The sequence below is a fragment of the Dermacentor albipictus genome, chromosome 4 (genome assembly GCF_038994185.2).
Source record: "Dermacentor albipictus isolate Rhodes 1998 colony chromosome 4, USDA_Dalb.pri_finalv2, whole genome shotgun sequence".
NCBI lineage: Eukaryota > Metazoa > Arthropoda > Arachnida > Ixodida > Ixodidae > Dermacentor > Dermacentor albipictus.
Window position 1 is genome coordinate 122,246,908 of NC_091824.1, and position 26,313 is coordinate 122,273,220.

Here is a 26,313-nt window from a genome sequence, read left to right on the forward strand (position 1 = left end):
TCCTGAGGCGCCGCTACAGGTGATAGGATACGTGTACTGCTGCGGGTCTCGACGTCGACACTACAACCATGCGGTGGGTGTGGCCATTTACCGCAGAGGCAACGTACACACGGAACGCTCGGACCTCTTCAAAGACTCCCCTACGAACGTGGGTGAGGTGTGCGCAGTGCAACTATACAATCAACTCGTCATGGCAGCGGCCTACTTTAATCCTAAAGCAACCGTCTCACAGGTTGTTTCCTACCTCACCAATGCATTGCTCCCGAACAGGTCTTGTTCAATGTTTTGAATAGGAGGCTTCAACATTCCAGCAAACATATTTCCTGAACGATATTCCGCAACCAAAGATGCTGCAACTCGCTACCCAGCGGTGATCCGTCACCACATCTAGAGGAACGTACACCGGCCTCGTCTTCAAAAAAAAACTGTTTTGATCCAAGATATTCAACGTGCAGCTATAGATACTCGCTTTAACGGTCGCAATGCCGTCATCGCTACAATAATATAAACAAAGGCGACAAAATTGAACATGTCCACAAAGTATTCTTTTCTCTCCCACCACAGCCAACGCTTGAGCATTAGCGTTACACACTCGTAACCGTCCTTTGATTCCTTGATTATTATTTTTTTTTCGAAGCATTGCCTGAATATTGATAAGTGATTAAGATGTTCCACTGTCGAAGTGTTTTCGGTAGGATTTCATTCGAAACAGTGAATGAACAGACCCCGTAGGGCAGTGGCGTAGCCAGAAATTTCTTCCCGGAGGGGCACGCACCTGACCGGGAACGGGGAGAAAGGGGGCACGTGCTTGGTGTGTCAGCCCCTGGCAACGCCACTGCCGTAGTGGCACCGGTAGCATCACCTGTCCATTGAACTGGCTGTCGACAATGAAAATGTCGCGAGTGCTCATTTCAGAGTGTTATTCGGTTGTTTGTTCGTTATCTGCATGGTTACCTGTCTAGGGTCGTCGGTGTGTACTACTAATCAAGCCTTCGCAATATCGCGCTGTAATCGCATTATCTGCAGGCGATTTGAAGATGGCGCCAATAGCGCTACCACAGTAGCGCCAACCCGTGGTTACGGTTCTCGTGGCCAAAGAACGTTGCTCGTGGCCAACATCATGGCTTTATAAGTTATCGTAGCAATGCGTAAGTGTCTATTAAAGCATTAGTTTTGTTTTACTAGCAATTATATGTGCGTACATTAAGCGAACTTGATTGTATTTTTTTATTCAAATTCAGCCTGAGGCGCACTTTCGTATTCGCTCCATTCGATGAAATGGCGTTCAACATCTCTGTATTGCCGGGGGAAACCTCGTTTGGCTTTTCGAAGTTTCAGCCTGTAGCTCCAGCAGCTATGCACGAGGGAACACGACAGCGGACTCAGTAAGTAAAGCCATAATTTCACAACCACCAGTACCACTTATGGTCCCTGTTGCGAACTGCTAAGAGGTAGCGACTCTACCTAGGATGCTGCTCGATGAGTTGACGTTTTTCGCACCCAGGACTTTCTTGGCGTGCTACGAACGTCGTAGGTTTTCGCCGCACATTGGCTCCTACGGGTTTTATTTGTCATTACTCCAGCTTGTATAGTTACAGGTCTGGCGGACGCAGTAGAAGGAGGGACCGAGTCGTATTTGACGTTGATTCCTTCTTCCTCCGGCACCTTTATGTCGAGTGAAATCGTATAACACTTATGGGAGCGATTGAGACGTTCATGCGCTGAGCATAGTCCAGCGTTGTGTAGGTCTAACAAGGAACCACATGTATCTGATCTCAGCAATATGTTGAGCTATTCGCGTTACATAACACATGCTGCTGCTGTGAACAGTCTTTCAAGCACACCATGCAACTTTGTTGTGTTAAGAATTCTTATGTACCAACTTCGTTCAGTACTCGAGTTATTTTTATTGTGTGATTTGTTTACGTTAACTATTGCAGGAGCCCCATGACTACGGCAACGTCCGTCCTGGGTATCAAGTTTGATGGCGGAGTCATGCTCGCAGCAGATATCCTCGGCTCCTATGGGTCGCTGGCTAGGTTCAGGAACTGTCCCCGGATACTCAAGGTTAACGACCAGATCGCAGCCGCAGCTAGCGGTGACTACGCTGACTTTCAGTACCTCAAGAGCGTCATCGATCAGAAAATGTGACTATTCTTTCTCATCACGCAATTTTTAGAGAAGCACTTATGTGGGATATCCAGAGAGAGTCGCGTGGAAAATCCTTTCTTCCGTGGAGGAGGCGTCACAGGCGCCCAAATTCATTGAAGTTGGCACACTGACAACATTTGGGATCTTTTTAACCACAGGAACACTGCAGAAATTTGTAGATGTAAGGAATTTACTTTGAGGCAACAACACCACTATTTATGAAAGGAAGAATTGACATTCACCTGTATGTACCATGAAGCTACAATAGAAACCCACACAAGTTTCTCAGATGCTATTCATTGCAATTTGCAATTCACTCATTTAAAATTTCTCTCTCTCTCAGAATGAAACTTATTTGGTAATAATTTCCAAAATTACAAAGCCATTGACCTCTGTTAATGCATGCAGAGGAACTATAATTTGTCTCTTACATAAAGTTTTCATTGACGCCATCATGGCCGCCATATTAAGGTACTATCATGTCGAGAAGCTGCGTAAACAAGAAACGTGACAGCACGATGGCATGATAGGTACGTTCTGCACCAAGCGACAAATCAATAACAGTGATCTGGCGAAAATATTCAGTGTAAGAAAAGCAAAATGATATATGTGGGATGATAAGGTGCAGTAACATTGTCATGGCGTTCCATGTTTGGGTACCAGTACAGTGTGGTTTGATTTAGGAGACCATGGCATCACTTATATGTTAACAACAGTTTCCAGGAGGCATACGCTGGCGCTAAAGGCCCTCCATACACGTTTTCACCGACCAGGTTAAGTACCATACACCTACCTTCCTCCACCACTCATCCCCTCAGCTTTCGTCATCAAGTGGAACTTGCATGTTCCCAACTTCTGGTTCTGCAATATAACTGTCATCTGTTACTGCTGCGTCAAGGTGCAAGCATGCAACAAGCAGAAAATCGGGAACCGGAAATCCCATAAGTGAAACAACCACAAACAAACTCCGGAAGTGCAAATCACAGAAGCAGAACTGGTGTTAGTGACAAATCAGAAAACACTGGCAGATATCAAAGGTTGGTGCTATTTACCAAAAGCGGCAGTGACACGTGGATGGAGGGGCTTTAGTAGGCTCTCCATGTGTTGGGCATGTTGATGCAGTGTTTCCATGGTTGACACCTTCCACGTACGTGGCTGTGTAATAATTAGGCAATAATTAAAATGGCTCTAAAATGTGATACCGCAGGTTTTTCTTTTTTTTTCTTTGCAGTACTACTCACAACATGACAACAACGTAAATCAAGGATTACTTCAAGGATTGACTAGTGATCATAGTGCCGCACATCGACATTACGTCTGTCACACAAAGTGCATGAAATCGGCGCATTGTGATGATGGTATCATTCCCACTCTACAAACTATCTCATGAGCATTTCAGGCCCACAGCGTGCATAAACAGGATACAGTGGCAATAACGAAACCTGGTTATCACTAATGGAATTCGTTTGATTCTCGTACAGCTTCAGTGCAGCCTTAGAAACCTTTTCTACATTGCTTGTGCACCCTTAAAGAATTTGTTAGAGGAGTCACTAGAGCAATTAGGTGCTTAACTATTGTGCTTTCCCAAGTGGATGCCATCGTCTTTGCTTCGGTCCTTCTTAACACACATGTTCTCGAATGTGTCTTAGTGGGTAGCACTGCTGGCTGTTTACGATCCCAGCGCGGTTAGACGTCCTGCCATACTGTGCTCTGAATTGATGTTTACTTGCAGTTTCGTTTGAGCACTCAAGCGCAAACATGCCTTGATGACAAACTGTTCTCTACGGCTTTTTTCCAGGATCAGTGAACAATGCCTTAATGATGGCTTCAGACTCAAGCCCAAGTCCCTGTACTCATGGCTGACCCGTGTCATGTACAACAGGTGCGTACTTCATGCAGCGGTGGTGCCTGGTCGCGTTCTATGCAGGGTAGGGCTTCCAAAGACTGAACACTCAGAACACTTTCCTTCTAGAAGGTAGCTCGGTTATGATCTCTCTAAACTAAACAAATGAAAAACAGATTGAAATATGTTTTTAAAGCTAGTTTATCAGGACATATGAGTTCTCGGACACTGCGCGTATGCATTGATGCATAGGCTGTGGCAGTGCTTGAAACATGTTGCACAGGTGCTGGTGCTATATTTCACACAATGCGCATTGTACCATTCACGCTATGCGATGTGGGCCATTGAGCAGGCCTTTCTTGCTGTTCTTGTGCAACACCTGAGCAGTGCGTTTCTTGGTATTTATTAAGTTCACTGAGCCCAAATAATTTATTTTTCTCAGTAAGTTCAACAGTTATCAGCACCTATGCACTTACAGGCATCTTTTTGTCTGTGTTGGGAAAGGGCACTCCTTAGACAATCGCTTGCACATATTAGGCAGTTTTAGCAGAGTGTCACTATTGCTCCAGCTCTGCTCAGATTTCACATTCTGAGCCACTACACACACTTCACATCTTTAAAGTATCTGTCTTTCTGAGACGCAAGTGACACACTGCCAGCTTAGCTGCGAAACAACCAAGAAGCCAAATAGACACACCCTCAGACTCTGCTCAGTCCGCTTTACTGTAGCTGAGCGAGGGAAGCATTCCATGTTCTGCTGCTGTCATTAGCATTGTATGCACTAGGATTCCCACTAGGATGTTTTGTGCAAATTGCTAGCATACAGTGGTACAAGTGAAGCGAGCCGCAATGGGGACCAAATCACACAAGTACCTCACTTGCCAAACATTCATATGTGCTCACATTATTTCCTGACGCCACACTTTTGTCAGTGGTCATCTGATCGACGAGAAATAAGCACCAAATGAACATCGCCTACTTAATGACCTAGGAGGCAAAGCGAACGTTTGGAAAGCGAGACGCTTGCGCGATGTTGCCCTTGCTCAGCTATACCTATATGGAGAAGAAAGTACCACGGAAGTCTGAAGTCTTGTTTACATTACAGCTTAAGCTTTGTGGTAGAGGCAGTAAGGGAGAGCCTCTACTGCAGGCAGGATAGCTTTGTTTCCTAGCAACATTTCACCTCGCTTCACTTTATTTTCCCTAAAGGGGTCGTGAACCAACCCTCAGGCTGGGTGAAAAACAGTCTGCGGATAGCATAAGCTGCTGTGAGCATCTCAGCCAAATTTTGCAGTTGTGTGCAGCATGTGGAGCTCGCAAGCGGAGCACGAGGTCACATTTTTCTCAAACACTCCCTTTTCAACAAAAGCCTGTTCCTTGCGCTTTTCTGGACACTCTTATAATATAGCAGATTCCCATATGCGGCTGTTTTTGGCCTGTAGCTGACATCAACCAAGAGGGGTGTTTAGACCATTGCGCTTCTTCCTACTGTTACTGTGTATATATATTGACGCATTTTAATAAACAGGCTGAAGTAAATGAAAATCCGCTTTGAAATTTCAATATTAGTTACGTACTTCTGAAACAAACCGACTATCGTCTGCCCACACTAGGCCACAGGCGCCCGCGTATGAATCAAACTTTGGCCACCGTGTTTATCGGTGTCTTAGCCGTAGTGTCTTGCTAATATTGACTAGTTTTGAACACTCAAGTAGCCTCAAATCACATGAAACTTAAGGTCAGACCACACGCATGCGTCCCAGTGCATGCTCGCACCTGGCCACTCCTGGTTAGCCTTGGCAGAGTTAGCTTCGTATTGAGCTATTGGTAGCGTTCAACATGCACAAGTTGGATATAGCTACTGACAGTTGGTCAAGCTTGTGCTGAACAAAGGCGGTCTACAACATGTAGAACAGTCATACTGGAACATGGGAGCACGAGCGCTCAATCAAGCCCTGTCATGTACAAAGCAAATGCTGCGCATACGCATTACAGTTGCATGTAGCTGCGGTCTGCTATGTGGCGTAGTGCTGTTGCATCTTTTCTGGCTTGCCAAACATCTTTTCACACTAAGAGTGACTTTCTTGCTGTTGTAGAAGCATAATCTACTAATACAGGTCTTTTTTTTTTTTAAGTGTCCATTTAACTGTGCAGTTTCATAGGGAACATGCAGTCTAGCAAGGTTCATTAGGAATGCAATAAAAGTGAGCGAGAATTCACTGGAGGTCTATGAGAATCGGAAAGAAAGTCAGTTAAATTAATTTTGTAAGTCACTTAAGTTCATCATGTTTATACATATGCATGGTAAAGCAAAGCCGGCTGGGCAAGGTAACCTCTAAACTAATCTAAACCTTTCTAATGCTTTTAGACGTATGGTGGTAGCCTTATTTCTCAGTTCACAGCATACTTTGAAAATTGGTCATTCCCACTGGCATACTGTGAATTATTGTGAACTCATCAGCAGAAATGACATGCTGACCTTTTATAACACCAACGGGAATAAGGTTAAGCTGGCAGTAGCTTGAATAGTGAAGAAACCTGTGACTCCAACAATCTGAGAGCATGCTTTCTGTCTGCAAATCCTAAGTTCCTTATCTACAGTTGGTCTAAATCTACCACAGCCTTTGTACTGGTATAAGTAGGCACAGAAGTTTTCAAATATTTTTGTGAAGTGGCCAGCAACACAATGTCTGGCCTCATTAGAGAAAAGGCTAATGAGTGATAACTACCGCAAGGCATTCATTTGGGTATTTAGTATCTAAGAATCATTTTTGGTTTGGTTTCCCTGATCTGCTGAAGGAAGCACATGGGGTTTTGAGTAAATTTCATTCGCTTATCAGCAGCATTGAGCAAATGGCATTTAGATTCACCTCTATTTTACTGTTGGCTGTCTCCAAACAAGTCCCTTTAAACATATAGTTTAATACATCCAGCTTGGTATATTATTTCTATATACCAGATACAGTTTGGTCTGCAAAGTCATTCTCAGAAATGTCTTGTTAGGTTACAAATTATTTCTGTTGTTAGGTAGTCGGTTGCACAGAGTTCTTGGTAGTGCCACTTGGCTTTTAAGTTGTTGAGACAGTGTCCTTTCTTTATTTTGTGCAGGCGTTCTAGGTTCGACCCGCTATGGAACACCTACCTTATCGCCGGCCTTCAGGACGGTGTTCCGTAAGTACCGATCTTTTGCTTTTCATTGTGAGTACAACAACTCGTGTTGATTAACACTAATATGATTTTTAAAGCCAAGCTTGTTTACCTTCCTGGGGTTCAGGGTGGGTTACTTTGTTGGTCGCTTGGCTGGGTTCTCGCCAAATAGGCTCAGCGGGCCTTAACACTAGTTATTCCGCAATATTAAGAAGTTACATGCCTGATAATGGGAATTGAACTGAGCAGCTCAGGCACAATAGACAAAAGTTCTAACCATTGGGCTGTAGGCTGAAGCACATGTTCATGCTTCAAAACATACGGATGTGTCTAAAAGCACTTCTGTAAATAATTTAGAATCATGAACGTACATTGAAGAATCACGGGGCGGCCCTTGTGTACGGCAGGCAACTAAACCCCATTTTCTCTCTTTCCCTCCCCTCTCTCCATCTCTCTCTCAATGCGACCATTTTGCCATTTTGAATGGTACGTTCACTAATTTTGCATGAATTAATGAAACAGCAAGCAATGCATCATATCCTTATCGGCAAACTTCGTTGGGACAAAGAAATGCACAGCTCGCCACTGTAAAAATGCATGTGAAACACGCGCCGGTGGTTCAAGCGTTTCAGCCGGCAAAACTGCTTTCTGTGTCTACATGGCATCAGTAACAAATTGCAGCGGTAGTTTTTACACTTTTTGTTCGCTTCTAGTATTGCATTTATTTTTTGTACGGTGAAATAATGCACTGCAGCTATGTGAAGCTCAGATCTCTCTCCTTTATGATGGTTCCAAAATAGCGGCATTGCATCAACGAAAATCTGCATGGAGCACAGTGCGATAGCTTCTCATGACAGCCGATTTTTAACTTTATTTTTGTCAACATCATACTAGAAGAGTGCAGTTTTCTCAAATTCTACATCACTTTTCTTCCTAATATATTCCCACATGACAAAGGAGCACCTGATGATTATGCAAAAAGGGGGGATTAGGAAATTTGACGGAATCAACTGTCCTAATTGCCGAGTTCACCTGAAAGGGGTTGGGGGTAAACTGGAGCAGTGGGTAGCAATTCCCCCACCACCCACCCCGGGGAAAACAGGGACCACCACTGTGCAACTTCGAGATGTTCAACTACACAATTCAATTCATTTATTTAGAGTGGCTTTTAGCAAGAGAAACGAAGTGAGCTTAGAATTTTAAGTCATGTCATTGTGTGTTTTGTTTGGTCTGTGTAAGTGCATGACATTGACCTCTCCATACATTTCCTCAGCAACCACAGCTACTCTGCAGAGAGAGTACCCCGCAGAATGCCCTCCTGTCCTTTGAACAAAGTTTTCAGAAATTGCCAAGTGTTTACTGCAAGTTGTTTTAACAATGAACAGCGGGTGCTCTAAAGGGAGCCCTGAAACACTTCTCTAACTAATCATAGAATGACCTCTCTACTAAAGGATGTCATCTCGCGAATCTCCGCAGGATACGTGGGCCTATCTGCCCTCTCCCCCTAGCGCATGCATCTCTTCTTCTACTCTTGTCATGGCTGCACGTGGTGGTCCATACGCCGGCCATCTTGAAGGTGATCTGCAGAAAGTGCAAAGGCGGAGCCAAGATCATTGGTGCCTTGATGTGCATTGTGTTCCTGCACACTTAGTGTTGGTGGCCACGTAATCTCAAGTTTCTGACGTACGAAATGAAACGTTCACTCGCACTGTGACAGGGAGTGTTCATGGCCATCCAGTGAGATCTGTTCCCATTTGCCTGTGCGTAGGTGACACTAACAAAACTACAAGCCTTACTTAGCGTAGCTGTCTCTCTGCTGTCACCATCAGTGCCCCACCTTCCTGTTGAAAATATGGCTTTCTTTTCCTTCTTTCTTTTTCTTTAGGATGAATATCCATGTAATTTGACACTTTTGTCTTTAATTTTGGGCACCATCTGATGACAGCAGTGGGCACTAAGCATGGTCAGCCACAGCATCCAAAATTTACCGCGGCACGAGGCGCCGTACTCAGTAAACCCTCATTAACTCGAACTCGCATATCTCTAAATATTGGTTAAGTCGAACGCTTTCCACACCGTGCCTTCCCCACCCATAGGTGTTATGTATTTGCTCCTGTTTATCTCGAAGCATTTTTCGGGCGTAATATGGATATCTCGAAATTTTTACCGGAACGGCTGAAGGCAAAGGCCATTGCCGAAAGGTGATACAGGCTCCAAGCGAGCGCTTGGTTCCTACTAAGTGCTGAATGCAGTCATGATCTAAGGGCGAACACAAAATTCCCGCGGACGCAGCCATTTTCCGTCAACCGCGTCAAGTAACCTTGGAAGCAGTCGCGATGAACTTTGCGACGAAGTTCGCAAAGCTACCAGCTGCTGTAGCGATGCTGAAGACGGCGAAATCACTTTTGAAGAGTATGCGGTCTATGAGTCGGACATGCCTGTTACCAGAATGTTGTCCGACACCGACATTGTTGAAATAGCACTGAACGGCGGTGATCACGCTGACGAAGAACAACCTAGAGAAGTGCCGACAACTGCAGGAACATGAAGCTTGCTACACTTGCTCTACAAGTTGAACGCAGCGGCGACGAACACCGGCTCATGCGGTGCGTTCAGCAGCTCGAGGACGCTTTTCTCGCGCTGAATGCCAATGCAAAGCAGGCAAGCATCACACAGTTCTTCTTTCCAAAATAATAAAATTCAGTTTTTCCTGGTAATTCTGCCTTTATTGCAAAAGCTCCCCTCGTGCTGTGGAGCGTTTGTTTGCAGTGCTGGTTGTTACTGGCTCTTTCAGTGACCCGGTCACTGAAATTCTTGGCATTTTGCTTAACTCGAAACTCCGCTTATCTCAAAATTTTTCCCGGATTTTACAACTTCGAGTTATCAAGGGTTTACTATATCTCGAATGCTGTGAGCCACCCCGTCACATTGCTCTCTCAGTACGATCTTGAACTTCTCGGTTTGAACTCCTTGGATGGTTTTCTAACTATACGAGCGGGTGTAATGGGTTGGTGTGATGCAGCGCACCAGCCAACTCTCGCAGGTCACAGTGAACAACGCCCTGGCAGGTATCTACAGCTGTCAGGTACTACAGGTATCTGCAGCTACCAGGTATATCGTAACACTGACATGAGGAGGAGCACTGCCGGTGGCAGTGCAAGCATCGCTCCTCGATGGTGCGCGAGATGAGACTGAGGAGAAACTGCCGGCATTAAGTCAGCGCGCAGTGAAAAATTAGATAACATTGACTTGATGGCTACTGCTCAGGCCAAAGCCTACACACAGCAGTGCCCCCCCCCCCCTTCTCCCCGGTGTTGTTTTGCATTTGTGGTCACCAGAGTTTTGCTCACTGATGTGTGTTAGCAAGGCTGTTGGGCATTGAGCTTCACTGGCAAGAACATGGAACAAAGGTGTCCTGAATGAAACGGCCACTACAGGCAAGGAAAACACGTTAAGAATGAAGGTTTCTGTTATAAGTAGGTCCTTTAACATGGCTGTCTCTTCACGCTTGTGATAATGAAAATAGAAGGCAACACTTTCACTCAATGCGAAATGCACCACAGTGGCTTTCTACAGTGAAGAGAAACCACTGACAGTGTGACATTGCTGCTGGCCATTATGTAAGTTAACTTGATAGCAGTCCATCATGCAAAAATGGTTCTGACTATAAGTGTGCCCACACACTGTGGTCATACCATTTTTGCTTTCTTCCCCACTTTAACCATTATGTCTTGGTACGTAGTTATTTTTCTGGTATGCCTCTGTGGCCCTCCTCAGCTTAATAATGCTTTCCAATCCTTCGTAGTGCATCAGCCAAGGTCCAGTCAATGAAGTGCTTCACCATGCATTTTCGTAACTACGTTATTGGAAGTATTAAGACTAAGTAATGTTTTCTGTGTTCTTGTGTGAGGTGTGAAAAATGAATGGACATATGAGTATGTGTTCGCCACTGTTGATATATTGATCATTTTGGTGCTTGGAATGCTTAAAAAGAAAGCATGTTGTTTCCTCTGAAATGCAGATTCCTGGGCCAGGTTGACATGTTGGGAACAGCATTTGAAAGTAGCACTTTGGCCACTGGCTATGGAGCCTACATCGCACAGGTAAATGTCACCTACCACCCATGCTAGAGTTTACTAGAACCTTTCTTGATTTGCGTGACCGCACCTCTCCACCTGACACATTTGGTGTCGCCAGTTGCGGCGGTGTTGCAGTCGGTCTCTATTGAACGGGCACTGCAGTGAAGTGCGTAGCACACTGGAGCACGAACAGTCTGGCGTGTGAGCGGATGCCCGCTCTAGGCAGGCCGCGCTTAGGTTTCTACAGTTTGCTAGATGCATTTGTTCTTTAGCGATGACAACTCCACCACAACAAGCAGCACTTCACGCAACTTGCACGATAAGGTGCGGTGTGCATCAGTTGGCGCACTGCCCGTATATTCTAGTTCTCTGTACCCATGCCAAGACATATCGCTTACCTGTTGTTTTCATTTAGGAAATCCGCTACCATATCTGGAGAGGCACAATCTGAATAAACTTGTTGCTGCTTAGAAGTGATAGTCTCATGGGGGTCTTATTCTGAATGCACGCTTGAATGGCTGGAGCAGCGTTACTGAATGTTGGAAAATGCGCATGTATGTATGATTTCTTTTGTCTGGTTATAATTTAATGTTATCTCATTTGGTATGTTATGGCAGATAAAGATAAATTCAGCAGTGTACCACAAATGGCTGTCGAATTAGCTTTACAGCCACCACTGTGCAGTCTTGGGTCACTAAACCCCATTGCTTTTTTTTGTTCATGTATATCTTTTTTATATGTTACCTCTGTGAATATTTTTCATGATGTTGGCACCCTAGGCCTCATACTGCCTTGTTCGAAAGTGATCATTTGTGAATCGTTCAAGATATCCGTGAACATGAATGCTTTACTTCTGCAGTAATTGCCATCCAGGGGCCGTATTCTCAATCACATTTAGGAATATCAGTTTTGGTGCACTTTGATTGGCTGTGCCATGATAGGGTATTCCTGTCACTCAAATGAGGCATTGTACTGGTTGTCACATCATGCCAAAATAAAAGTGTTTCAAAAGTGATCATCCCCACCAGTGTTTTAGTTTTACATCAATGGCTGCTACTATGTTTTTGCTTCCCAGTCATTCTTTATGTATGCCAGTGAATGTTGCAGGAATGCCAAAGTGCTTTGTGAGGAGCTTACAAAGAAATAATGTTTCTGTTGCCCCACAAGGAATTCAACGCGGGATTCGCAGATTGCCAGTAAGGCTTTATCTCTCAGCCTGTGCCTGGAGAGTGCTCTCACGCCTCTAGCTGCTATGATTGGCAGATGCCTGCTCAGCTTGTCCCCTCTACTGAAGGAAACTGGCATTGGCACCTTCTTTGTCTTCTAGCACGTCGTCATGCCAGTTGCGGAAGGTGTCACAATTTCTTCTCAAAAGGAGATCGCTTGTGCGCAGCTGTGAATGTTAACTCCACCTGGTACAGCGTAAAACAGTAAAAGGCTTACTGCATATGACATTGTGCCGGCTATTGCTTCACCATTTTGCAGTGTAGTCAAAACTGCAGCTTTTTAATAAGCTCACATGCACATTGAGGGACTCGGGCACATGGCCAGTGAGGCACCATTGAACTCGTTGTGTGCTCTTTCTGTTCAACAGCCACTGCTCCGTGAGGCCTATGAGAAGAAAGCTGGCCAGCTGACGAAGGAAGAAGCTCAGAAGGTGCTCACTTACTGCCTCAGGGTCCTGTACTACCGAGACGCCCGTTCATTTGACAAGGCAAGTACTGTAGCAACACTGCTCAAAGGGACCGACCAACCAACCAGTATTCCTGCAAAAAATAAGGAACAATGGCAGTTAAGCCAAAACGTCTAATTTTAAGTCAATATAGGAAGCTCTGTCAAGCTACGTAAGGAGAGTAGATCATCACTCTCACATTGGGATGGTGGTGCACACTGGTGCCACAACTTGTTTACACTTATTTTTTATCTATTTTTTAATCCTCATGGACACAAATAAGGCATGAGTATGCTTTCTATGAAAATGCTACAAAGCACAATTGTGGTGAATGTCGTCATAGTCAACAAAAGTATGGCAGTACTGTAGACTTTCCTTAATTCCCCTCCAGTTAATTGAATTTTTCATTTAAGTCAATTCTGGCCAAAGGTGCCGCACAGTGCCTATGCATTTTTATGGGCCATACATTACTTGAACTTGACTGATCACACATGCACCTGACTACAAAGGCGACCCCAGTTGTGACCCTAACGGCTGCAGCATCTGTCTTTGTGATATGGGACAGTAAATGTGTAGAAGGCATGTTATTTTCAGCTGAAAATGCTAATTTTCACCCTGCGCTTGTCAGATTTTCAAGCAAAAGCAGCAGCTCACAATGAATGATTACATATTTACCAATGCTAACCTGCACCTTTTTTTTTTTTTTTTTAATAGGAATTGGGTGTAAAAAGGGTCGAAAAGGTTAACTGCATGTCACAGTCAGATGTAATACCATTGTTTTGACGTTGGCAATAGCTTACCGTGAGAGCCAGCATCATTACCATTGTCACCACAAGATGGCGACGGAACAAGTTCTTGTATTGGTAACAACGACACACCACCACATTGCGAAAGTTTATTTCATATGTAACACGCTAAGCTAGCTGTTAAAGGCCAAGTGCACTTAAATTTCAATTTGGCTTAATCAGTTACAAATGAGTAGTGTATACCAGCAAAGCAATGTTTGCAAAGCCATAGAGCTGACAATTGTGTAATTTTCTCATTAGCAGCCTCTAAATAGGACCAAAGCAGATGACATATGGCATAAGCAGACGAAAGCCATGGCATAAAACCCAGCATGTTGCGTCCGAGATGTTTCAGCGCATGACAGGCAGCCGCAGGTGCCACCTAATTTTAGAGGTCATGCATCACTTCTGGCAAGCAGTAATGGCATGGGTGGGTTTTTGTAAGGTCGGTATTAAAAAAGTCGCACTATGGCTAGCTTTTTATAAGGCTTCCACTCATATTTCAAATGCAAAATCTTGCACAGAGGCTCCTGTGTATCTGTACAATCTTAAACTAGGCTTTCTGCGTGGTCCATAATTTCATGTCGGTTGGCCTATAACAGAGCTGCATCACATGTTCAGCGTGTCGGAGACTTGCGTACATCGCAGGATGCACTGGCGAAGTGGTTAGTTTTGGCTTGGGCCACCATTCACGATTGCTGCGGAGCCGTTAAAAAAAATGGATAACAAAAAAAGTTACTGACCACACGGAGGATGACATATTGCTCGTAGCAATAAAAAGCTGTCCGAGAGCGACAGCAATGAGCATTAAGTCAAAATAAATTCTGTAGTAAAGGTACACTAAACAGGCTTCATATTTTTCTGATTGTCTTAGTTGGAGATATGCTACTTTTTTAATATAAAATTGGGTGTGCATTAGGTTTGAGTGTGCATTGTTTTCCACATAGAACCCATAAGAACTTGTCGCGCATTAAAATCAAGTAAATACTGACAAGTAAGGCATTGGTGTGTTTGGACATATTCTTTTGCTCCGTATTAAATTTGACCTGCCACACAATTCAATCAATTCCAACGGTCCAGTCCTGGTCGAATTAATGAAAGTCGATTGTATCAACCAGCATGTGGGTTATTAATTTGTGACTTGCGGGTGTTCTTGTAAATGGAGCTGCGAGGTTTCCCCTCTTTCTGTATTTCACAAATAAATTAAAGTCCTACACTTGGGAAAACTGTTTCATTAGCAACACATACAATCTATTCTGCATACCCCTTGTTAAGCATTTTGGCGATGACAACCCTGCGGTTCTTGTACAGCTTGGCGCACCAGCAACATGCAAAATATACGTTGAAAGTACAAGCAAAGTCACAAGTTTACGTGATGCAGGATTTGAGAAAGAGCCTGGGCATGCAACTTAGATTTCAAATGTGCCACGTTTACACACCAGTCTGCACGACCAACATAGTTTATTATTGTTCTGAGGATACCGTAAAATACTGAGGAAGCACCCACCCCATTTTCACTGAAAATTGGGTTAATCTAGATATGGGCACATGTCCGGTCAAAGCAGTAAAAACCAAGATGGCAGCCAACTATAGACGTCGAGGCAGGGCTGCGGTGGCTATGGAATCAAACACAGCATGTTTATCTTCTAATGGTAAATGATGGCGTACACTAGCACCTACTCATCGTCACTGAAGCCAGCAAACGACTCTTCCGAGTCAGTGCAAAATAGGAGGTCAGTGCATTCGTCGTTGGAACTCGCGCAACTTGAACGCACCACGGGCCAGTGGCGTAGCCAGAAATTTTGTTTGAGGGGGCCTCCCGTTTCAGCTTGGCCTCCTCCTTATAGAATTTGTCGGGAGATCAAATACATGAATAATAACTGCATTACCATTGCCAAAGATGCTGCAAATGAATTCTTGAACGCTACGCACTGTCAACACAAGTAAAATATGTATTTTTTTTTAAGGATATGTCAAAGAATGTGTCAAAACTTCTGACCAAAATAACTGATGTCAATGCTTCCAGCTTCCATGTTTTCTCTCTATTTAATAAGCAAAGAAAATATCACACGAACTTTAGAACAGTATCAGTTTGAAACCTGCCAAGCACTACGTGCCGCTGATATGAAAAATGTGAAGGCCATGAAATGAGCAAGCTGAAGACAAATATTTTAATAAAACTTTGTCATTCAAGAACTTCGTGTATATATCTGTAGATATGCAACTGCCAGGTACAACCTGAATGACGCTGTCCCTTGTTACGATGTATTGCACAGGAGCAGCTGTCACCGGTCGTCTATTGTGATTAACTGCAGCGAAATTATAGTCGCAACAAAGAGCACATATAAAAAGCAGGAGTTCTGCAAAATATGCGAGGGCAAGTCAAATGAAAGTGAGCCATTGCAAATATATCACAAACAGGGTGCTTTATTTAAATGTAGTATCCATGAGCATTTAGACATTTGTCCCCCTGACTAACGAATCGCGTGATTCCTGTCACATAAAACTTGGGTTGCTGCTTCAAAAATTCTGTAACTGACTTGTTCATTGACTTGAACATTGATTGAACGTTATCGTCCGACACAAATCTGGTTCCATAGAGCTGTTTTTTCAAACGCCCCAAAATTTTGAAGTCTCAAGGCAACAGGTCTGGGCTGTATGGCAGATGTTGCCGTGTTTCCCACTTGAACTTTGCCAGTTTTGTGTTAAACACATCAGCGACATAGAGACGGTCATTGCCATGGAGCAAGATTACCTCATTCCTGAATTTTCCACGTCGTTTGTTTTTGATTGTGACACGCAGCCGATCCGGCATTTCACAATATCACAAACGATTGATAGTCCCTGCAGCTTTAGCAAATTCCCTCAGTAATGGCCCCTGACGATCGAAAAAAAAAAAATGAGCACCTTCCCGGCAGGAATGACGGCCTTTGCTTTCTTTGAGGGCGGTGAATTTGAATGTTTCTACTGTAAGCTTTGCTGTCGTGTTTCAAGCTCATAGTAGTGGCAACATGATTCGTCCGCGGTCACAGTTGTAGACAAGAAGTCGTCACCCTCATTGTGATACCGGACTAGATGAGTCAAGGCAGCACCGAACCTCTCCATCTTCTAGTGGTGGTTCAATATCTTGGGCATCCATTGAACACACAAGAGCCAATAATCGAGATGTTCATGAATTATGGTGTGTCATGAACTGTGACTAATGTTCACAAATCCTGCCAATTCATTGACGCTTATCCTGTGGTCTTTGTCTGATCAGCTCATCAACCTTTGCAGTTGTGTTGGGAGCGATTGCATGGTGGCTTTGGCCCTGTCTTGGATCGTCCTTGCAACTTTCACGTCCTTCTTTGAACCGTTTTCTCTAAAGCTTCACAGTGGCCAATGAAATGCAATGTTCAACACACGGTAGCCATGTGGTGACTAATTTCTTTTTGGGAAACACCTTCAGCTGTGAAAAACCTCGCGACACCATGCTGTTAAACTGTTGCAGTGTCCATTATGTCACGCAACCATGTTCAACCCAGTCTATGAGAGCATTAAAGAACCTTTATCCTCACACCTGCGTGTCACTTTTGTAAATGAGAGATGCCCGTGTGCTACGCGCATACCTCGCAGATAATGAACCGAACCATTATTGCGCAGGGTGGGTTGGCTCAGTTTCATCTGACTCGCCCTCGTACATTAAAAATTCGAAGATACAATGGCATAAACAAATGCAAAGATACAGCTTGATAAAGTGCAAAAAAGTGTCACTAGAAACAAAGTTCACTGCATGTATACACAATACCTCGCAACAAGATATTTAAGTATATGTATAAGTCTCCAATAAATCTACGTATCTAAGAAAAAGTCACTATATATAATGCGTCAAACAAGGCAAATAAACATGTTGTGCAACCACATATTCAGAGATCACAGCACACCCTCCCTCCACTCGCCTTGATGTATCACGCTCGACAGGAGGCGGCGCGCTTCGTCCCCGCTTTTCTCCCTTGCGCACACAAGACTGAGCCACCATCGTCGGCTTACCCATGCCACACCCCACCCTTACGTTTTCGCTCGCACATGCAGCATGTGGCGCGCGGTCACGATGTTATCGCCCTTGGACTTTATACGGAACATGAGTGCAACGGTGATAGCAGGAATGCACCTGGGGTGTCCATGTAATTTCTATCGCAACAATATAATAAGAGTATCCCGCAACTGAAGCGTCCTATAGCCCATTACTTTCCGCAAAAGAAGAAGTAACAAAATCGAACTTTTGCCATGCGATAATTTGCGGCACCACAACAGTGTTTGGGGGGGGGGGGGCACGGCAACAAAAATGCAAAGCAAAGCATGTTGGCCGTAATCAAATGCCTACTTTGGGCACGTGAGACGCTCGGTCCACAGAGAATCGTACACATACTGCTTGGTATCCTACACTGACGAGAGGAAATTTTCCCGGGAGGTTGCTTTCAAGCGAACGCTTTGCAACATGTCGAGTCCCCACAGTGATGGCGGCGAGCGACCATTGTTTCTTTTTCTGGTCTGCTAGCCAGAAAGCGTCCAAAACTCTACCAGGCGAAAATATACTTGGCCAAATAAAAACGAACACGCATCAAAGTGCGCTGCGCAGTGGTCGAGGCAACACGAGAAAAGCGCATGCACTCTGGCTGGCTCCGGCAGCCCACGAGTAATGAGAACAAAAGAAAATTGAAGAGGCTCAATGTGTCCTCGCAAGAATATAAGTCAAAGTAGAAAAATGAATAAGAACGTAGTTACCTTCACCGGCTTTAGTGTCTTGACATGGGTGCTTTGGCGCAGGTGAAAAAAAATGTTGATATTCTTTTCTGTGGCGTGACGGCAAAAATGAACCACCACGACACTTCGTCTCAGCGGACGTCGCTGCGTGCTTTGTCAACTTGTCTGGTAGTGTGTTGATTTGACTGTCTAGTTGTATGGTCCGACCTATGACATTAGAAACGTCAATGCACCTTTCGTGTCAAATATTTATAACAAAATTAAACTCGCAAAGTTCCGGAATTGAAAATCTAAAGCACGACTTTGCAAATGTTGTCAATGCACCTTTCGCATAAAAAGTTTATACCCATGAAGTTTTGGAATTGAAATTCATGTGCCCCTAGAGTCCACCGCCTCCACGAAATGCTGCGACGAGCCACCCGCTTGCCATCAGAACGCCCTTGAAACTTTGTGCTCGGATGGGGCTGCTTGCATTGTGCGACTCCCTGTGCACAGGTGTTGCAGCGAAATCCAGTCCAATTTCGTAATGTTTGTGCTGAAATGTCTTTTTGAGAATGAAAAAGACATTCTAGACAAAATCTAGCATGATTTCCGGCGCCGGAGGTTGTTTTGGTCAGCAGAAAACATTTGACAGTATGAAAAGAGCATGACAGCACGAAAACATTTTGGGGGGAGGGGGGGGGGGGCTGAAGTCTCATAAGCTCCCCCCCCCCCCCTCGTCTACGCCCCTGCCACGGGCTCTCCGCTTGCTGCAAGTTGGTGGCCCCATGATGTTGTTGGTACAAGTTACTTGACTGTCCATTATAACCACAGTCTAGTCCATGTTGCAGATGTTGTAGGCCGTGTAGATATAACGCGTCCTCAAAATTGTGATTCTTGAGTGAAAGGCATCAACAGTTTTCTTGCTGTCAGCAGGGGCCTTCTGACTGTCGTTGGTGGACACGCGCATTGTCACCCTGAATCGCTTCTTTCACCGGTTAATATACATGCTTGAGGCCTCGAAGTTGCCAAGGTTCAGATTTCCAGCAGTTCTCAACACTTCCTCTGTTAGGAACCGTTTATGACGGCGCAGCCAGCGTCTCGTTCGGTTTGAATGTTGTCAAAGAGGGCGTCGTCCAAGTCTTCAATGGGCCCGCCATCCATGAGTTGGCGCTTCATCTTCTGCTTGCCATAGTTGAGACGCTTTAAGGTGTCATACTTGGAGTCCCACTCGCAGATTCTTTTTCTGTCTGTCTTGAAATGCCAAGATTCTTTCCCAATGCGCAGTGCCACTCAATCACTTTGATCTTCCTGGCGACAGTGTAGGAGTGCATCATGTGGCTAGCAGATTGCACAAGAAGTGTGGGAATAGCGGCAGTGTGCATGCTTTATCGAGATGTGTCTCACAAAAGCCCTACAACCAGTGGGTTTTCTTTCAAGCACTGTTCGTTGTCACTGTGCATTATCTTCACCCCCATCAGCCTTTCCTTTCCACCGTAAGAAAGCAAATAACCCTGTCGTCGCCCCTAGAGATCTCGTAGTGGCAGCAGTGGGTGCTTAACATATAATTTTCAGAATTCTTAAGTTTTGCAAATGTGAATACTGGGCGCTTGTGCAAAACTGGGCGCTTCCGTGGTATCTTACGGTAAGCTAAAACTGGTATGACTTTTGACTTTCCCACAAAGCTTGCATCCTGTTAACTTTTTTACCCTGCCTGTATACTTCATGCTGTTGCTGCCTTATGGAGCAATTGATCAACAGCATGTTGAGGTTTTTTTTTTTTTTTAATTCTAACAGTCTACTTTATAACTTTAATCAGTTACACATTGTGGACAGCCAACATTTGCTAGTATTGCTTACGTTCTCTTATCTAGTTGATGGTTTATGACTACCCCATGCATGACAGTCCAGTGAGGGGTGAAAGGTTTCAAAATCCGACACAAAGTTGACAGGACGAGCAATAAGTGCTCAATCAATGTTAAGTATTTTGCATGTTGTGGTCAGCCACCCTGCTGGCATCTTCTCAGGCATTGAATCCCCTGTTTATTTCACAACACTCAACCCTTACATGTGTCTCCTTGCTTATCTGCAGTACCAAGTGGCAACAGTGACCGCAGAAGGTGTGGTCATTGAGGGACCATTGAAGATTGACTCAAACTGGGAGATTGCTCACCTTGTGAAGTATGTACCTCAGAATTTATTTTTCGCGCTTAAAAGGAATGAATCAGTTTGTTTCACAAGAAACCAAAGTTTATTAATCAACTTGTTTACTTCAGCATAGCTTAATGCCCTCTGCAACACCATTTTAAAAAGTTCCACAGTGAGTTTAGTATGGAAGGGCTCCTCACTGTGTTTTGACATTGCAGAGAAATAAGTGTGGTGCATTGATCACACAGTGATGATTGTGTTTGCAAATATTACAGCAATGTATGCTGCAAGAACAGCTGAACATTCAAAGAAAACCTTGCATGCCTGTTCTCAAAGCAGTCAACTCTCTTGCCAGCAGAGGTGTTGCCATAGATTTTGTCTATAATGTCGCGGGTCCTGTGTGAGGTATACAAATAATCAACAGCGACACAAACTGCACAGGGATTTCCGCAGAACAGACAGTATGCAAAATTATTCCCGGAAACGTTCCACTCAGCCAGAAAGGAAAAGGGTAATGAAAAGGCAGGGCTCTTGATGTTAATGTTGCTTGCGCCATCAATTCCAGCATGAGACAAGGCAGGGGAAAAGCATCAGTTGCAGACACTGGTTGAGGCAATGGAAGAGAGGTTTTGTGAGAGCAGTAGAACACTCCTTAGATGATGTTTTACAACTTCCAGTGTATAATCAAAATAATACCCGGTGAAACTTGGTTAGGGACATTATAAAGTGACACTGAAGAGAAAAATAATTTGAGCTTTATAAGTAAATTACCGTTCTACAATACATATATATAAAAAAAAGTGTCAGTTACCGTGAAAAGAGGCTTGGTAAGCGAGAAAAAATGCATAGATCACAAACAAGTAGCAACACCATATTGAAGTCCCTGTAGTAGCCCGTGATGAAGTCAATAAATATTGCCTGCAGTGTATTCCAAAAGAGCCAAAGACTGAACTTAGCAAGCTTCAGGAGTTTTTACCGAGTCACAGTAGCCTATATACAAAAAAGCATATTGAAATTCATGAGACCACATTGACGCACCAGCAATGACATTTTGGCACAAAATTCAGTAAAGGCAACTGATGTCCACTTTTTCGTCTAATAAGTAACCTGTCTCCGTGAAATTTAGTTCAGGAGAATACTTTGGTGTAAACTGATTTAGTGTTAAGTGTCGCTTTAAGAGTACGTAAATATGTTCAACAAAAATCATCCTTTCATAGCGCTTTACATCAGAGTACTTACTGACAACAAAATTTAAGTACTAATTGTAGACACCCATGGCACCTGTGCAGCAATAATTCTCGGCTCAGGAACTGAAGCTTTAGATTATAGGATGCCGAAGGGTTGGTGGATGCAAACCACCATGTGTACAAAAGAATGCAAAGCAAGCACAAAATAGCACAAACGGCCCACAATGGAATTTGCATTCATAAATGCTTGTGTGTGGCTTGGGTATCCTAAAGCTATATTCTTAAGAGTGTAGGCAAATGACTAAGCAGGCTTAGCTGCTAAATTGAAAACCCTGCAGTATTCCTCCAATTTCACTATTGACAGCTCTTTCTCAACCGTGTTGCACACGATCAACAGTGTAATCACTTTACTATACCATAAAGCGCCCTTCACCAGGGTAGCAATATTGTAGTGATGCCTTTTCGCGGTGCTAATGCCTTTCGGTGGTTTTCACGTTTGCGAGTGGCTGTGTTCAACGCTTTGCCCATCTCTTGACAACACTCACAAATGCGAAAAGTGCCAAAAGGTGTTAGCACCAGAAAAGGCATTGCTACAACATCACAGCCCAGGGCACATAGAAAATTTTAGTTATAACGTGCCCTCAAGGGAGCATTCTACCACAATAATCTTTCAAATTCGCTCATTAATAATAGCTGAGATAGAAACATTTGAAGTGCCGCAAGCCCATGATTTCAGGAGGCAAGCTTTACCACTAACGCAGACACTCTCTCCACTTGCTCCTGCCTTGGCTATGCAGAATTCTCTCTCTCTTTCCCCCTCATGTTGTTGCTCCATGAGACACTTCCCGTGACAGTCTGGCGCACAAGTTGTTGCATTTGTCTCATTTTGCGCAGCGCTCGATTTTGCACGCTGTGCAAAAAAAACACCTGACTAGAGGTATAAGTCAGTGCTACACAAGCACTAAGGCAGGCACAAGCAGATCAAAAAACACATCTCTTTGTTTTCTACGCGTGCGATTGCACAACGTGGGAACAAGCAGACGAAACGAGTACATCCCTCTTGCTGTGGCACAGAGTAAAACACTCACAGACACTCAAATTCTCTAAACATTAACTCGTCTATTGAAGCAGCAGATCAAACAAGTAACTGATGTTGCCTTTAAAAATTCTTGATGCCACTGTGAGCGACGACACAGCACTGTCATGTACATAGGCACACTTCTGCGACTGACATCAACGTCTGGCTGGGAGATCAGTGCCTGCGAGAAGGGTGCACAGCGTCTGGTTTGAAATTTCAGCCCTTTTCGCCACATGTAGCAGTATACAGTCGCCGACCGTTTATTCGGACCTCACGGGGACTGCGGAAATGTCCGAATAAACAGGTGTCCGAAAAAGCAGATTAAGAAAAAAAAATTCCTTTATTTCCACGCACCTATTCGGGCTCGGCAGTAGGTGTGAAGAAATTGTGAATGCACCGTTGCACGCTGTTCCGTTTACGCGCAATCAGATAAGCCTGAACCTCGGAGAGGGTTGTACAGTCACTATAGGCGGCTGAAAGAACAGTCACTGCTTGTACACGTTCCATATGCGACGGCAGCGTAGCACATGGTGCGTCACCTTCCGACTCGGAGTCATCGTCCGGCGGCACAGCAGAAACCTGACGAATGATCTCGCCGTCGTCGAGTTCTGCGCATGTCAGTATAGCAGCGTCAGCACCTGTGAAACTGTCAAATGAGACGGTGTCCGAAATTGCAATGCAACCACCGTGCAGGTCTCGGCAGAACATTTTCGGCATCAGTAGGAAGCACATTGGAAGGCGACAAATGCTAGGCCTCCTGGCACCCGCTTGCTGGCATTCCCCAGCGCAGTATGCGCGGGCACTGTCGGCGCCATTAGACACTTGACGGTGATGTTTCCGTATTCCGCGTTGCATCACCGCAACCTCGACGCAGCACACAAAGCAAACATCACCACGCCGTCACGCCAACATCAGTCACACAAACGTAAAACCTGGCCTATTCGCAGCGTCGTGCACGCAGAAACAAACAAATCAGCTGTTAGATTATCTTGACATGGCATACTAAGCTGAGACCGGAACCCGGAACTACAGTAGCGCCACTTCATGGGGCAGCAAGGAGGCTTCATTCAAAACAAAAATGGCGTTCAGCAAGTCAAACCATGCAACGGTCAATGTCGGTGCATGGTGCTATCGATCGAGTTGGCTCAAGGAGTGTCCGAAAAATTAGACGACAGGTTGCAAGGCGTCCGAACTTTCGGAAGTTGTTATACATTATGGTCTATGGGGAGAATGGCGGTGCCGCGAAGCAGACCGAATAATCGAGCATGTCCGAATTTTTGGAGTCCGGAAAATCAGTCGGCGACTGTAATACTTTACAGGCACAATCAATAGCACGCATTGTATGCACTGCACTTGTCAGCTCAACATGGCCAGACCTGATGAGGGACCCTTTAATGACTAAAAGCAGTCGCCAGGCTTCCAGATGCTTGATTATTCAGACTCCTCTGCAGCACAGCCTCCTACTCCATTGTACGAACGTAGATAAGCGACGTAACATTTCTGATGCCGCATTGCGTCTTGGTGAATTTTTCAGACTGGTCAATACGTGGTAGCCGCTAGCAATGCAAATACCACCCATGCTTACATAGCAAAGCCTTGTCAAAGCTATTCCTCCACTTAATGAGGTCACTGCAGAGTTTCTTCAGTTTGGCGCCAAACTACAACTTTAGTCGCCGACTCATGACGAGGTGGTGTGCTAGTTACGCGTGGCTCGTGGAGGAGGCTGGCAGCATGCCATGGCACAAAGCTTACCCTTGATATGGTCATGCTTGGTTGCAGATAAGCGGAAGTGGTTGCATCAACGAATCGACTGCTTTAAGGCCCCGTTCAGGGGCCTTAAAATGTAAATGAAGTTATCTTTTTTGGATAGATATGTTTTTTCGGACATTCAATAGTTCAGACTAATTTACATTCCCCGTGGAGTCCGAATTATTGGTCGTCGACTGTGTTTGTCTTACACGGAAGCAGCCGCAAAACTTTCCTAATTATCAAGCAATCGTAAAAGGCGAAGTTGAATAGGGGAAAAAATTCACTATGTTGAAATTGAGAGTGATCGACTAAGATACGGTTTTGTGCCATGTTGAAGATACCTTCACGTCGGCGGTACGAAGTAAGGCCTGCAACAGTTTTGCATCGACTCCACTCCTGCAACTGATAATGTCACCCACTGTGGGGTGATGCTATTGCGAAACGCACCGGCCGGAGGGAGCGAATGCTTCATCTGCCTCTCACTTCAATGTGTCTCCGAAACTCGGAATTACACAACCTCCTGTACTACATATGCGTGCACATGATGCCACACCATCTCACTACACCCACTCTTTGAACACCCAAAAGATTACCTCTAAAATGGGGTTTCCGGGCTGCACTAGAAAACGAGACGCATGCCAACCTGCCCCGCACTTTCTCCCCCTCTCCATTCGCACATGCTTGATCACATTATCGAGAGCTCAATCCTCTCCCCCCTTTACCCTTGCTCGCGCAAGAAGACTGCACTCATCAAGCCGCCATCCTTCTCAGCTCACCTTCCCAGGCTTTCACTAGCACACAAAGCATACAGCATGTGGGGGTAGGCAGGCTCTTGCCGCACTTGGACTTTATATGGAACATGACTCTAGTCCGCTACTGTGGCTGCTCTTGGTCACAAGGTGTGTGATTTGCGGGGTGTGTTCAGGCAGCCACTTGTAATTCAACCATTTGACTATCTGCATCCATGGAAGTTTCCATTTACTGTGTCGGTACTCCTTCGCAGTGGCCGTGAAATTTCATTATAATGAAATTGTGTACAAAAGCACTTTGTTATATTGAGGTTTAACTGTATGCATAAAAAAACATGAAGGGGCCTTTTATATGCCATATATTCATATTTTGGCTTATACCTTGTCCAGGTGCCACTTGTAATAATAGCTGTTTGGATGTATCTCTGCCTTTCATATTGGTGGTGTGTTTTACTCGCATTCTAAAGCTTTTATTCTTTGTTACAGGGGCTACGAGTGACATGTCCTCGGCTCGCAAAATCTTCCACATAATAAAACATCTGCTTTTCTTTTCTTCAATTGCTGGCTTTCAAATTCATAAGCGTAAACTTGTTTTTCCAGCCCTCTGGGGACATTATTGCAGCTGTTTTTAGGTACTCTTTGGCAGCAACTGCCATTAGGCTTGTGCTGTTTCTTCAGGCACTGTCCTTGGCTTAGTGGTTGACTAGTATTTAAACTCAGTTCAATGTTTAGTTTTGGGTACTCTGGGCACAGCATTTAGCTATGGTACCTCATTTTAGTGAACTAAGTGTTCCTGCTCTAAATATATGCACCTGCATTTTACTATTGGCATTAGAAAAAGTTGACATTCGCCCACCTCTTTAACAAATGTTTGATGGTCTCCTCAGCTTTTCAAGAGCACAAGTGTTACACCTGCTATATATATTTTCTTTCGCAGTACTGCAGCTTTTGGCATCTATAGCCTCAACAAACAGAGAACTTCCTCTGGAATTATCAGGATTTC

The 26,313-nt window shown here is 44.5% G+C and overlaps 1 protein-coding gene across 1 annotated transcript; it reads left to right on the forward strand.

Annotated features, from left to right (window-relative positions):
• The first annotated feature begins 1,227 nt into the window (after positions 1-1,227).
• Prosbeta7 (proteasome subunit beta type-4) lies at positions 1,228-25,868 on the forward strand. Its single transcript, XM_065451393.1, has 8 exons — positions 1,228-1,385; positions 1,941-2,147; positions 3,950-4,033; positions 7,103-7,165; positions 11,163-11,244; positions 12,815-12,934; positions 20,492-20,580; positions 25,797-25,868. Exons 1-8 carry the CDS (start codon positions 1,279-1,281, stop codon positions 25,807-25,809), a joined length of 765 nt encoding a protein of 254 aa, XP_065307465.1. The 5' UTR covers positions 1,228-1,278; the 3' UTR covers positions 25,810-25,868.
• The last annotated feature ends 445 nt before the right edge of the window (positions 25,869-26,313 follow it).

What these genes read in the sequence shown, in the direction of transcription:
- Prosbeta7 (XM_065451393.1), top strand. Translation starts at nt 1,279, where the DNA reads ATGGCGTTCAACATCTCTGTATTGCCGGGGGAAACCTCGTTTGGCTTT. An exon ending in AGCGTCATCGATCAGAAAAT is followed by an intron (nt 2,148 to 3,949) that starts GTGACTATTCTT and finishes GCTTTTTTCCAG; the next exon opens with GATCAGTGAACAATGCCTTA. An exon ending in GGCCTTCAGGACGGTGTTCC is followed by an intron (nt 7,166 to 11,162) that starts GTAAGTACCGAT and finishes TCTGAAATGCAG; the next exon opens with ATTCCTGGGCCAGGTTGACA.